We start from the raw sequence: 12,257 nt of genomic DNA on the forward strand, positions 1-12,257 counted from the left end.
TCTTCACAAAGGATACCTAAATCACATAAGTTAATAACATAGTTAGTAACACTATCTAATGAAAATTGGCTAAAAAATACATATATTACTATCTATATTTTCTTGTTTTTCTTTGTCATGACGTGTAGAGCTAAGATATATTTATTACCCCGCCGATTGAGTGCTTCTTAGACCGGTAATGTTGATCAATAATGATGGGATTTTGAACTTCATTCATAGTTATATCTTCAAAAGTGATGTTGGAAGCTTCGATTTTAGGTGAATTGTGGAAGGTTTTGATCATCATATCGTTCGTTGTATTTGTTAAGAAAGAGTTGGACACAAAAATTCCGCTAACACTATTTTCTCAGGCTTTTTTCCAAGGCCACCAATGTTGAAAAAAGACAATAATTCAAGCACTTATTTAGAAAATATAATTGGTATTTACTAGAAAAGGACTATGAATTCATGAAAGATTATTTTGTTTAGGATTTTAGCTGATGCCATATCCTAGACCACAAGTAATACTAGAGATATTTACATTGGCTGAGCCTTCACCAAGAGAAATGTAGTCATCATCAGTTCCAATGACAGAGTTAGATACATGACCTTGGTTAGAATGACTAATATGGATGCCATCAGTGTTTGGCCTATTTCCAAGTGTAGTAATATTGAGATGTTCAGTTACAAAATTGTTGCAGCTAGTGATTGTCATGTGAAAACCCTTACTATTCATCAAATTGATATCCTATACAATGCCATTCATTACCTTATGAAATTTAATAGACTGCACCAAAATATATGACGTGAGATGATAATAAAATCATTTTTAGGATCTCAAGTTTTCTCATTTCTATTCTCATTTCCCAATAGAAATGAGAATCCACTAATCACTAGAACAAATCCGTGCAAGTATTATCATTGAGTTGCAAGAAAATAATATAGAGCTAGAAATTCTTCCCTAAGAATGTCTAATTTTTTTGTTTTTCATAAAAAATGTTGTGCTTGCATTGCATTTATTTTGGATTGTCTACATTGCCAAAATCAATGTAGTGCTTCACACTACATTACCAACATAGTATTGGAGAAAAATGGTTGAATAAGAAATTGCCTCATAAATGTGTATATAACTCACACATTTAAGGTTCATCAGTTTTACAAAATTGATTGGACAATTTTGCTAGCATTAGTTACCAGCCTTGATGGCTAGAGGCTCCTCCCCTCTCCCCCATAGTGTATAAAAAGGGGTCCTATTCCTTGAAAAGAGATATATAATTTTTCCTTGACATCCATACACTGCCAGTCTACTTCTTCTATAATTTTCTTCCTGAGAGAGAGTGCTGCAGTTGTCTGTTCGCTAAGCTAATCAGAAGGTGCTTTCGTTGTAGCTAGTAAAAATCGTCGTATCCTAGGAAGTAGATGCCGGCGTACCTCCAGCACCCAACGGTGAGGCGGCGAATCTATTTTAAGGAGACTATGGTATCACGCAGGCTTCGGTTTGCTTCCTTTAACCATTTTATATTTTATCTGTATTTTATTCAGTATGTTATTTTTTTTGGGATTGAAGGTTTGTTTTGTTCATCTCATAATTTTGCAATATGCAATGTGAAATTATGTAATGTGAGTAGTTTTTCCCAACAAGCTTAAAATAGATTCGCCGTTTATCATAGAATTAGATTAATCGATTCATAGGTGTGTGTAATAATTTTACATGTAATTGGCCACTGGTAGTACTAGCGAGTTAATTGGTTTATTAGATGCATGTACACAGGGTTAAGCTTTTGATTTTGCCATTTTGTGTATGCTACTGTTTGGTCTTCCCATGGCATGAAATAGGCCACTGTTATCAATAGGGAAGAAGAGTTTCATTGGTGCAACGTTAATTCACTATATTTTTTAATTAATTTATTAATTTATGGTGTATCGGTTCATGCCTTGTATTTCTAGATTTACATGCTTCTAGTACACATGCTTCTAGTTTACAATATAAATTACATGTTCATTCGGGTTTAATTTTTAGTGTAATTTACATTTCTAGCATGTTTATTAGGTAGTAAATTTTCATGTAACTTGTACCTATTAATCTTTAATTTAGGTGTGGAGTTGTAAAGTTTATAACTTGCCTATATTTAAATTCATGTTAATTTCTCTAGAATTATTTGCATGTTAATCATGTCATTTGCAATTCTTACCTAATAATGTGATTTAAGTATTTAGGAGTTATAAAATGTTTGTAACTTGCTTCAATTAATTACATGTTTAGTGTACTATAAGTTCATATGTAACCTTTACCAATTTAAAATATGGTTTAATTATATTTAATTTAGGTCTGTAACTTATATAGTTAATTACATGTTTATTATGTAATTAATTTTTTACAGTTTTTTTAGTTTAAATTCTAGATGTGTAACTTAAGGGTTGTTTTAATCTTTACTTACAGTTATTTATTAGTTTGTTTGCTAGTACCCTCCCCTTCAATCACTACTTTGCCAAAAGCAAAGAAAAGTTGAGGGAGGTTTTGTTGCATTTTGCTGCTAACTCTTTATTACATGAATACCTATGGAAATGGGAAAAAGGATTAATTTGGTTGATCTACCCCCAGGCAGTAAGGCCTTGGGGAGTAAGTGGATCTTTCGAAGAAAGATGAAAGCGGATGGGTCAATTGACAAATATAAAGCTCGGCTAGTTATGAAAGGATACAGACAGCGAGAAGGCCTGGATTACTTTGATACGTATTCACCTGTGACAAGGATTACATCCATTCGCATGGTGATTGTAATAGCAGCTTTACGTGGTTTAGAAATACATCAGATGGATGTAAAGACAACTTTCTTAATGAAGAAATCTACATGGAGCAACCCGAGGGGTTTTCAGCTCCAGGAAAAAGTAAGAAAGTCTGTAAGCTTGTCAAGTCATTGTATGGTTTGAAGCAAGCTCCCAAACAATGGCATGAGAAGTTTGACAATGCTATGTTGTCAAATGGGTTTCGAATCAATGAGTGTGATAAGTGCATATATGTTAAAGATACTGACAAAGGTTATGTCATTTTGTGTCTATACGTTGATGACATACTCATTGTTGGTAACAATGATGAAATGATTAAAGCTACCAAAAGATTGTTAAACTCTAAGTTTGACATGAAGGATATGGGCCTTGCAGATGTCATTCTGGGTATTAAGATCACCAGAACATCTGGTGGTATTGTACTTTCTCAAGCTCATTATGTTAATAAGATACTTGAGAAATTTGAAAAGTCAGATATAAGTATGTTTAGGACACTGGTAGACTTAAGTCTATATTTGACCAAGAATAATGGTAAGAGTGTCTCTTAACTAGAATATTCTCAGGTCATTGGGAGTTTGATGTATCTGATGAGTTGTACAAGGCCGGATATCGCCTACGCTGTTAGTAGGCTGAGTAGATACACGAGTAATCTTAGTGCTACTCATTGGAAGGGCATTATACGGGTGTTGGGGTATATCCATTACACCCTGAATTATGGGTTGCATTATACCAGATACCCAACGATACTAGAAGGGTATAGTGACGCAAATTGGATATCTGATATAAAAGATTCCAAATCCACTAGTAGTTATGTGTTTACCCTTGGAGGGGCAGCCGTGTCTTGGAAATCTGCCAAGCAAATGTGTATCTCGAGATCAACGATGGAATCTGAGTTTATTACTTTAGATAAAGCAACTGAAGAAACTGAATGGCTTCGCCAGTTTGTTGAGGATATTCCACGTTGGTCGAAACCTGTGCCAGCTATCAGTATTCATTGCGATAGCCAATCAGCGATTGGTCGGGCACAGAGTAATATGTATAATGAAAAGTCTAGACATATCCGTCGTAGACATAATTCCATACGACAACTACTCTCAAATGGAGTTGTCTCTCTAAACTATGTCAAGTCTAAAGACACCATTGCAGATCCGCTAACTAAAGGGTTAACTTGAGAGTTAGTAGAAAAGTCGTCAAGAGGAATGGGGTTAAGGCCTTTAGTAAATGTTACGGGAACGGAAAACCCAACCTAGTTGACTGGAGATCCCAAGATCTAGGTTCAAAGGGACAACCTAACTTCGTGTAACAGGTGAGTCACTGAAGAGGTAAATCCTCTTGCCCATTCCTTTATACAGTGATGCCCTGTGGGGGTGGAAGGTTAAGCTAATGCTTTTAATGACCTTAGTGATGTGGTATAATGAAATACCGTATCTAGGTCACCTATGTGAGTGCGAAGTGGGGCCGCTTCTTTAAGAATTGCCAAGGCCGAATTCTTTAAAAACACTCACAGAACCAGGCTAGTGTTCTAGGGCCATACCGGACACACCAGTGAGAACAAGAACAATGGTTGGACTGATTCTTGTGTGAGGTCTATTGTCTCGGTTTATATAAACAGCAGAATAGTTCAAGACATCACGTTCACTAGTCAGCCAGTAAATCCGATAGGCTTTCACTACGAAAGGTTCAAGGCCAACAGCTACCTTTTCTGATGCAGGGTTAGTATATGTGCTCTCTCTCTTTCCGAGTCTTTGTTGATAAACGTTGAGCGTTTGCTGTATTCGGTCAATTTTTATTCATGTGGGGGATTGTTGGAGAAAAATGGTTGAATAAGAAATTGCCTCATAAATGTGTATATAACTCACACATTTAAGGTTCATCAGTTTTACAAAATTGATTGGGCAGTTTTGCTAGCATTAGTTGCCAGCCTTGATGGCTAGAGGCTCCTCCCCTCTCCCCCATGGTGTATAAAAGGAGGCCCTATTCCTTGAAAAGAGATATAGAATTTTTTCTTGACATCCATACACTGTCAGTCTACTTCTCCTATAATTTTCTTCCTGAGAGAGAGTGCTGCTGTTGTCCGTTCGCTAAGCTAGTCAGAAGGTGCTTCTGTTGTAGCTGGTAAAAACAGTCGTATCCTGAGAAGTAGACGCCGGCGTACCTCTAGCACCCAACGGTGAGGCGGCGAATCTATTTTAAGGAGACTGTGGTATCACACAGGCTTCGGTTTACTTCCTTTAACCATTTTATATTTTATCTATCTTTTATTCAGCATGTTATTTTTCCTGGGATTGAAGATTTATTTTTTCATCTCATAATTTTGCGATATACAATGTGAAATTATGTAATGTGAGTAATTTTTCCTAACAAGTAGAAGGTTTGTGAACTTACAATTGGTAGAGGATTGTCGCAATTATCAAGGGAACGACAATTGTTATATTGCCATGCAGATTGACCTTGCCCATCAATAGTTCCTTCACCTAAGACTGTTAAACCATCAACGCCTTGGAACAAGAGGCATTCTCTACAAGTGAACTCATACATATCAAAGCTTGCCAATATAGTCCCCTTAATTTCAACAGTCACAGGGTTTAATGAGCATGGCCCTTGGAAGATTGTCTCCCCTACCATAAATCTCCCTGGCGGGATAACAAGTTTTGATGGCCTTGTTGATGATTTACATGCTGCATTCCACGGTTGTATAAAAGCCTGCCATGTGAATGATATTATAATGTAAGATTATAATTTAGATGAATAAATAAAACGCTAATCATTTGCAGCAAAAACAACATATTTTGATTGTGTTCAAACTTACCATAGCACTATTAGACTTGCCATCTGGCTTAACACCAAACTTTGTAACATCCACAGCGCCATCAATGATAGCAGGACGAGTACCTTCAGCGCCACGTAAAAGCGGAGCCAAAGCCAAAACCAAAGCCAAGGCCAAACCTGAGAAAAAAAGTGCCATTGTAGACCTTGAAACTTGAACTATGATTTTCTAATCAAAAAATTGAAAGCGGGAAAGACTTGTGAATTGAGCTAGTTGGGCACATCATTTTTATACATTGATATAACCAACTTGGTATCTATCTATGGTTCTGTCAACTATAAAATTAGAATTCAAAATTTATATTTTTTCTCGTTAATTTTGGTTTCTTCTGTCTATCTATCTCTATTTATAGTTGATCAACCAAAGAAAATAATGTAGTATGCATCTTTTTTTGACAGTACCTTCGGCGCCGTTTACTCGTTTAGAAATAGACTATTTTAGTAATTTTTTATTTTTTTGGTAAAAATGTGAGGTAAAAAAAATTAGTATGTTTAGAATGATTTTTTGATTTTTTACAAAGAGATGTGCAAATGATAGAGAGAAAAAGGAATCCTAAACTTTTGGTATAAGTTGTTGGCTTTTTTATTTTTTTAGTGACTTTTAGACTTTTATGCTAAAACAGTAAGTTGCCAAACGATGCCGCAAAAAGTAAAACCTTCCCAAATTTAGAAATAAGCCTCACTTTTCATCTTTTATTTTATTTTATTTTTTTAATTGTGAATGAATGCTGTAGCCAGAAAATCAGTACTAGGGGTAAGTAGCGGATATACCGATCCGCCAAAACCGACCGAACCGAACCGATCTGCTGCATTTTGGACGGATGCGTGATGACGAGCGGACGGTTGCGGATTGATTTTCTTCAATCCGCCAATTTGGCGGACGAATGGCAGATTTGAGGTTCCTTTGGCCGGAACCGAATCGCCAAACTGCAAGTACCCTTAGTAATTTATAAGATTTTGTATTTTCAATTTGTTTAAATATTTTATTTGTATTTTCAATTGAAAAATAATTCAAATATTCTGTTGAAAAAAAGTTTTCAACTTGAATATATTTTTTGAATTGAAAAAAATAAAGGTATTATTTATCTATATTTTTTTGTTTTTAAATCAAATTCTAAAAGTAATAAATAAAAAATATGATATATACTGGTTGATTTTTATTTTCAAAAACATATATAAATGTAACAATACAGAGACATACAAAATATCTACTATTGCTCTGTTCATGGTTTTGGTGGTTTGAATTGTTTTTATATTTTAAGAACCACAGATTGTAATAATTTATGTGGATGAGACATACTGTGATTGTAATATGTGGATGAGACATGCAGTGATTGTGATATTCTAAAGTTTCAAACTTTCTTTCTTTGGATGATGCATGCAGTAATTGTAATACTTTTTTAAGTCATTGACTGTAATACTTTTTTTTTTTTTTTTTTCAAGAAATGCACAAGTTGAATTATGTTGAAAATTTATAAAATTTCAAACCGCCAAACCGATTCGCATCCATCCGCCAAACCACCAATCCGCTCAATCCACATCCGCCGGATTAATAGACGGATGCGGATTGATTTTTTCCAATCCGCCAATCTGGCGGACGGATGGCTGATTGGAGGTTTCATGTTGCGGATTGATTGTTTAGAATGATTTTTTGATTTTTTACAAAAAGATGTGCAAATGATAGAGAGAAAAGAGAATCCTAGACTTTTGATATAAATTGTTGACTTTTTTATTTTTTTAGTGACTTTTAAACTTTTACGCTAAAACAGTAAGCTGCAAAAAGTAAAACCTCCCCAAATTTAGAAATAAGCCTCACTTTTCATCTTTTATTTTATTTTTTTAATTCTGAATGAATGCTCTAAGCCAGAAAATCAGTACTCATATTTGACCCAAAAAAGACCAAGTCCACTTCCTAGCCATAGCCCAACACGCCAAGCCAACATCAGGATGAATTTAGGTCTCAACTACTAGGCCTAGGGCCCAAATACACCAGAAAAACAAATAAAATACAGAAAATCATAAAATAAAATAAAAAGTATATGGTTGATCTTTTAGGTTACGTTAGATTGCAGCCAAACATTTTGTAAAAATAAAAAAATTAAAATTAATAAAACTATCATTTAATGGCATTCGTTATGAATATGAGATATTCAAAAAATCACGCAATTTGACTATTATAACCATTTGATTTTGTGCCCAAAGAAAAAAAATGCCCATTAGTGTGTACTTTGCAAAAATGTTCCAAAAAATATAAAAAATATAAAATGTTAAGATTTTTCGGAAATTGAGTTTTTATTTTTTATTTATATGTAATGCATTGATACAAGCCCCATAATATGATTTGGCCCTAATTTTTGCAAACGGAATAAAATATAAGAAAATTTTAGAATAATATTTTCAAGTCTGGATGAAAATATTGATTTTCATCTTAGAATAATATTTGTAAGTTTCAAAGATTTTTTTTTTTGGTTGTATACTTATATTCATAATCTCGGGACCTTGTAAAACAATGACCACAACTTGCTCGCAATTTCATTTCTTTAATTATTATTATTTTTTTAAAATTTTATTGCAAATTTGAGATAAATTTAATAATAACAGACCATGAGCCTAATAACTTAAAATTTTTACTTTAATGCCTAAAGTTACCTAATATTGTCACTTTAATTATGTGAAATAAATATAAAATTTATTTAAAAAGTGGATGTACACGTATTATAATAAAATATTTTTTAAAAAAATCAATAAGTATTTCTTTTAATAAAATTTTATTTTCGCGTTACAATGCCTACACACGCCCACATACTCTTTCTTCACATGATTACACCCATAAACAAAAAGAGCCACTGGCTTGTTCGGTAATCCTTTCGTCTTCCGCTTTTAATTTATATTTATAAAAATTTTAAAATTTGTCATAAAAATTTATTTAATAATTTTTTTATTTAAAAATGATTGTCTCAATTTATATATTAAAGGAAAAAACTTAAACTTAAAAAATGAATTTACGTTGATTTTTAAATAGAAATTTAAAAATTTGACAAACAAAATTTTTTTTTCAATTAATTTTTTTTTAATTATAATGTGCATGATCTCATTGTCATAAATAATAAAAAAAATAAATATAAATATTTTAAGCTTGAACAAACATATTTTTTAGTTTATGTTTTTAAAATTTTTCAATTATTTTGTTCAAACCAAACGCATTTATAGTTTATGTTTTTTTAAAAATAAATAAAAATTAATTTATAAAATTTTTATAAATATAAAAAAAAACGTAAATCTTACCAAATGCTACCTCTGAGTTTGGACTCCCATGTGTTTTTATACATATAAAAAATGAATAAATTTGCAAGTACAAACAAGAAAAAATATATATACATATATATATTATAAGGTGATGTTTTGAAAAGTTGATAAAAATTTAATTTTTTTAAATATTTTAATTTATTTTATTTTTTTATAAATAAATTATATGATAATTGATGTCATCCAAAATAAATAAAAAATAAAAAATTAATTTTTTATCAACTTCCTAAAAGATTCCAACGTGAGACAAAAGTAAATGTTGTTATATAATTAAATAAAAGTTTGGCTCGACATACAATGCCAGAGCAGATTGTACAAGTGCTATTGATGCGTGAAATATAAAATTTCACAACGCGCAAAACTTGGGTCCATGCTATCGATGGATGAATTTTCTGCAAAAAAAAAATTCTATTTGTAGATCATTTTCCTCTGACGTTGTCGATGGAAGATCTTTTTTGATCTGCATAAATGTTTCAACTTGGTTGTGCAACGTTCTAACTCACTTGCAAGGCGGTGGGTTTTGTTTACCGGAGAACGTTGCTATAGCATGCTCACATGCAGATGAAAAAATAAAATTTTGTATAGTGCTTCCGCCTGTGTAACTTAAATCAATGTCGACCAATTCGATGCCTTCACAAGGGACAACATCACTGCAACTAAGAGCGACTGCATTAGTTGAGATCGTGGTACCCCTTATGTTCTTGAAGTGAACATCTCTGATCTTCACAAGAGATGACTGGTCAAAAAAAAGTTTAGAAAATTATTTAGTAACCGAGTTGAGTCAAGATTAAGAATGTGTACTTAGAATTAATAATGTTTTTACCCCTGGCTTCTTCTTAGAACCGTAATGTTGATCTATGAAGATGGGATTTCTAACTTCGTTCATGACTAGATCTTCGAAAACAATGTTGGAGGCTTGAATGCGAGGCGATTGGTGCCATGATTTGATCCTCGCACCATTCGTCGTGTTTGTTAGGGTACAATTTTTTACAACAATTCCACTCACATCATGTTCATCCGGGCGAAGGCCTAGGCTGCCAATGCTGCCGGCACAACACAAAAAAAAAATATATATATATATATATATATATATATATAAACTCACATTGAATTAATGCAAGAATGTGTAAAAAAAAAATATTCAATTGTACGAGTTTTAAAAATGAAAATAAATAAAATTAAATCCAATTATATAATTTTTTTCTTACTGTGCACTTTTTCTAAAAAATTACGCGCAGGTAAAATTAGTTAGTAATATTTACCTAATTCCATGTCCGGGACCACAGGTAATACCAGAGACAGAAACATTAGTAGCACCTTCACCAATAGAGATGCAGTCATCACCAGTGCCAATAGTACAACCCAATATAGTGACTTGATTAGATCGGCTTATATGAATCCCATCGGTGTTTGGGCTATCTGCAGGTGCGGTTATCGTAATGTTTTGAACTGTAAAATTGCTGCTGTCACAAATTTTCAAGTTGAATCCTTTGCTATTAACCAAACTGATCCCTTGGACAATAGAATTGCTCACGTCTGAAAATACAATTGTCTGCATCATCCAAACAACTCAACAAATTGTGAGAATTGTTCACTTCTCTCGTATATTGGGCTACAATGAATTTTCATTTTCATTTGTTGAGAATATCACGCAAATAATATGACATGAAGCGGGCTAGAATTGATGGGTACTTACTGCGGGGAGACGTGAGTCGCATTTGGTCTTGCCCCCGCAAGAATCAAACTTCCAGACGGCCTCGCCTTGGCCGTGCAAAGTTCCTTGACCTTGAATAATTAAACTGTCCACATGACGAACAGAGATCCATTGATTGTCTGGGAACTCACTGAGATCGGATTGTGCCAATACGGTGCCCTCAACTTCTACAATTATGGGAGTTTGGCAAGTGCACGGTCCATAGAAGAACACTTCACTGGTCATGAATGTCCCCGGCGGGATTACTAGTTTCGCTGCACCGGTTGATTTGCACGCTGCATTCCATGCTTGTATAAACGCCTGCAACCAAACAAATTCATTTTCTAGTGTTTTAGTTGGATATCAGTAGCGATATAATTGGATGAATTACATTTTTTTGAAAAAAAGAAAAAATAAATGGTAAGTAAGATTTAGAGTATAGATTGTTTATTTTATTTTTTTAAGACAAATGCAAATCAATCCTTTAACTAATGATACTCAATCAATTTAATTTTTACATGGATGATTTACTTTTTGGGAGGGAAAAAAAATTCTACTTAAATTATCGAGATGGGTTTAGAGTGGGTATACACCCTCTCAATTGGATCCTCTAGTTCAAAGAAGTGGGTTATGAAAAAAGGCTTTATAATGTTACAACTTTATTTATTTATTTATTTATTAATGTACTAACACTACATTTATTCTGGAGTGTGAGTTCCATCCAATGTACATGCCATGCAACCGTCCAATTTGGTTAAGAAACTTTTGTCTTCAAATTCTCTTTCTAATTTCAAAACATTTAATCATGCAAAATTTTCAAAACATAATCTAATCACGGTTGGTGTTTTGACACAGAGAACAAATGCCGCATTGAGCAAAATTGCATTTTGAAAACTTCCTTGAAAAAAATTTAGAGGGTTAGTAGCAGGTAAGCGAGAAGAGAGATGAGGGGTGGAAGATGGAGGTAATCAAAAAAACTAACCATTGAATTATCAGTCTGGCCATTATCTGGCTTGGCACCATACGTTGTAACATCAAAAACTGTAGCACCATTGTCAACAAGGCCACGTCGGGCAGCTTGGGCCCCACAAGATATCAAAGCTAGACCCACCAAGAACAATAGGGTCTTGGCTTCGAATCCTCTTAAGGGGGCCATTGTGGCCTTGGAACTCCTGAAACTACAGTTTTTGTTTCTGATTAAATTAAAAATCAAAAATAAAAATGCCAGAGACTTGATGTGATGATGATTTTACCATTTCACAAAGGTATTTATACACAAGGATTGTTTTGTGTTATGGTTTTCATGGCCACTAAATCCACCTCTGGTAGAGAAGTCGCAGGAGGGCGAAAACAATGCAAAATCTATTTTGCTTTGATTGGCTCCCCATGTTTGGGGAAGTGGCTTTTTCTATTTATTATGATAAGAATTATATATACCAAGTAACCAAGCCAAATACAAGTCCTTCCTTTTATCGCTATTCAATCTATATATAGCACCATAATCTCTCTCTCTCTCTCTCTCTCTCTCTCTCTCCACATTTAGGATTTTCATCTTTGATTGCTTCATGATACTCAATAGAATTGTAGGGCTGGCTCAATTATTAAACAACTTACCATGTCAGAAAAATCAAATACATTATTATTGTTGAAGGCTCTTAATTTTTTGAAG

At 33.5% G+C, this 12,257-nt stretch overlaps 1 protein-coding gene across 1 annotated transcript; it reads right to left on the minus strand.

The window, feature by feature from the left end:
* Positions 1–472: 472 nt before the first annotated feature.
* LOC114271918 (exopolygalacturonase) lies at positions 473–11,744 on the minus strand. Its single transcript, XM_082905286.1, has 8 exons — positions 11,571–11,744; positions 10,592–10,909; positions 10,158–10,447; positions 9,719–9,938; positions 9,424–9,631; positions 5,573–5,709; positions 5,149–5,466; positions 473–727 (listed from the first exon to the last, which is right to left on the minus strand). Exons 1-8 carry the CDS (start codon positions 11,742–11,744, stop codon positions 473–475), a joined length of 1,920 nt encoding a protein of 639 aa, XP_082761412.1.
* Between the last annotated feature and the right edge of the window lie 513 nt (positions 11,745–12,257).

Source organism: Camellia sinensis, chromosome 14, assembly GCF_055761805.1.
Source record: "Camellia sinensis isolate YWXY chromosome 14, ASM5576180v1, whole genome shotgun sequence".
Lineage (NCBI taxonomy): Eukaryota > Viridiplantae > Streptophyta > Magnoliopsida > Ericales > Theaceae > Camellia > Camellia sinensis.